The sequence below is a fragment of the Echinococcus granulosus genome, assembly GCF_000524195.1.
Source record: "Echinococcus granulosus chromosome Unknown EG_S00083, whole genome shotgun sequence".
In the NCBI taxonomy this organism is placed as follows: domain Eukaryota; kingdom Metazoa; phylum Platyhelminthes; class Cestoda; order Cyclophyllidea; family Taeniidae; genus Echinococcus; species Echinococcus granulosus.
In genome coordinates this window covers 136,664-138,081 of record NW_020170463.1, presented here as the reverse complement: position 1 = coordinate 138,081, position 1,418 = coordinate 136,664, and the positions used below count along the sequence as shown (strand labels likewise).

Sequence of the window (1,418 nt, the reverse complement as noted above, 5' to 3'; positions counted from 1 at the left end):
TTTTTTTTTTTCATTTTATCCTCCTTTTGTTTCCTTTTCCACTACCAAAATTAGGCCTGCAAGCTACTCATCAACAGTGGTGGCTTTTCGGTCACTTTTTTTGGACAGACGAATTTGTTTGTTGGTATAATAAATCGCATATCAGAGGGAGTTGCGCAAATGTCAATTTCTTCACATAATGCTGCATTTCTTTTCTGTCAAATCTACTTAATTTTGGTGTGTAAGTACTCAGAAAAAGGGGTAGCCCTATTCTTCTGCAGCAAACTCAAAAAAGTGGACATTATCTTGGGTAAAAACCGAAAGGAAAATGGACAAATTTATTAATTTATTCTTTATTCGCCGTGAAGAGGCGAGACGCCATGTATTAGTCAGGACCAAGCTCATTCATCCTGCAGGACCTAACATCAATCGTGCAGTGAGTTGTTTGTTCCATCGTTGCTAGGTGCTGGTGAAAGGCAACACTAGGAAATGCAACGAAACTACCCAATCATGCCAAACACTCGTAACTAGGAGGAGGAAGGATTTATGTGAACTTAACAAGAGAATATCAAGTGTAAAAGTGGGTTTTTTGCAGCGTAAGAACTGAATGCTTCCAAAACTTATACCACTTGTAAATTTAGAGACTGCTAGGGAAGCCTACGGCCCCAGAACACATTCCTCTTTGTTCTTCCTGAAGTTCTCAGGAATTTAATGGCAACTAGTAAAAAATCGCCATGAATTTTTGGCCTGATGCAACAGCCCTCTTTTTGGCGACCGGTTTAATTAAGGTGCTTTGCTTTTTTGCCCCCTAATTTAACAATGACAAAATAAATGGGGAATAATTTGGAATACTGTCCACCTTATTAGACTGAAGGGAAATTTAGATGTAGTCATGATAGCAATTTAAATAAATAATAAAAAGCCTATTTTTTAAATTGCATGGCGACGACACACCAACTCCGGCCTAGTAGTGCCGCCTATATGGCTCGGAAAAAAAGCGCCAGTTGTTGCAGTCACCTTGTTTTTACTGGGGATAGGTAGACCTTTTCTCATGCCCCGTGTGTTAGTGCAGCACATTGCCTTGGCTGGAGCCGACGCAACCATCTTGTGTTCCACCCGCCAGTGGTGGAGGGGCGGGGGGTTGTCTAATGCAAACGGCTTGGTCGAGATAACTGACACTGAGTCGAGTCACTTTTTTGAATGCATTACTGCAGTAGATGGTGAGGGTCCACTGAAATGCAATTAGGCCAAACATATTGTAATATTTGTTACTATGTTGGATATTCTACCAAGGCGAAAATCAGAAAGCACAAATTTTTACCAAATTTATGGGTGATTTTGTAGAATTTTGTAGACTTTTTCTTCAAAAACATGGAAAAAGTTTAATATGGAAAGCCCAGACACGAGGCTGCGCCATTACGGTTGTAATGTCACCGGAA

General features: G+C 40.4%; 1 protein-coding gene across 1 annotated transcript in view; it reads right to left on the bottom strand. All coding sequences in view use genetic code 11, as the record gives it.

Moving 5' to 3' along the window:
• Positions 1-1,250: 1,250 nt before the first annotated feature.
• Positions 1,251-1,418, bottom strand: part of EGR_07647 (hypothetical protein) — a gene marked incomplete at both ends in the record, with an annotated part of 9,964 nt that continues 9,796 nt past the window's right edge. The window contains one exon of the mRNA XM_024496896.1: positions 1,251-1,340. Coding sequence (XP_024348678.1) covers positions 1,251-1,340 — 90 coding nt within the window. The remainder of the gene's footprint in view (positions 1,341-1,418) is intronic.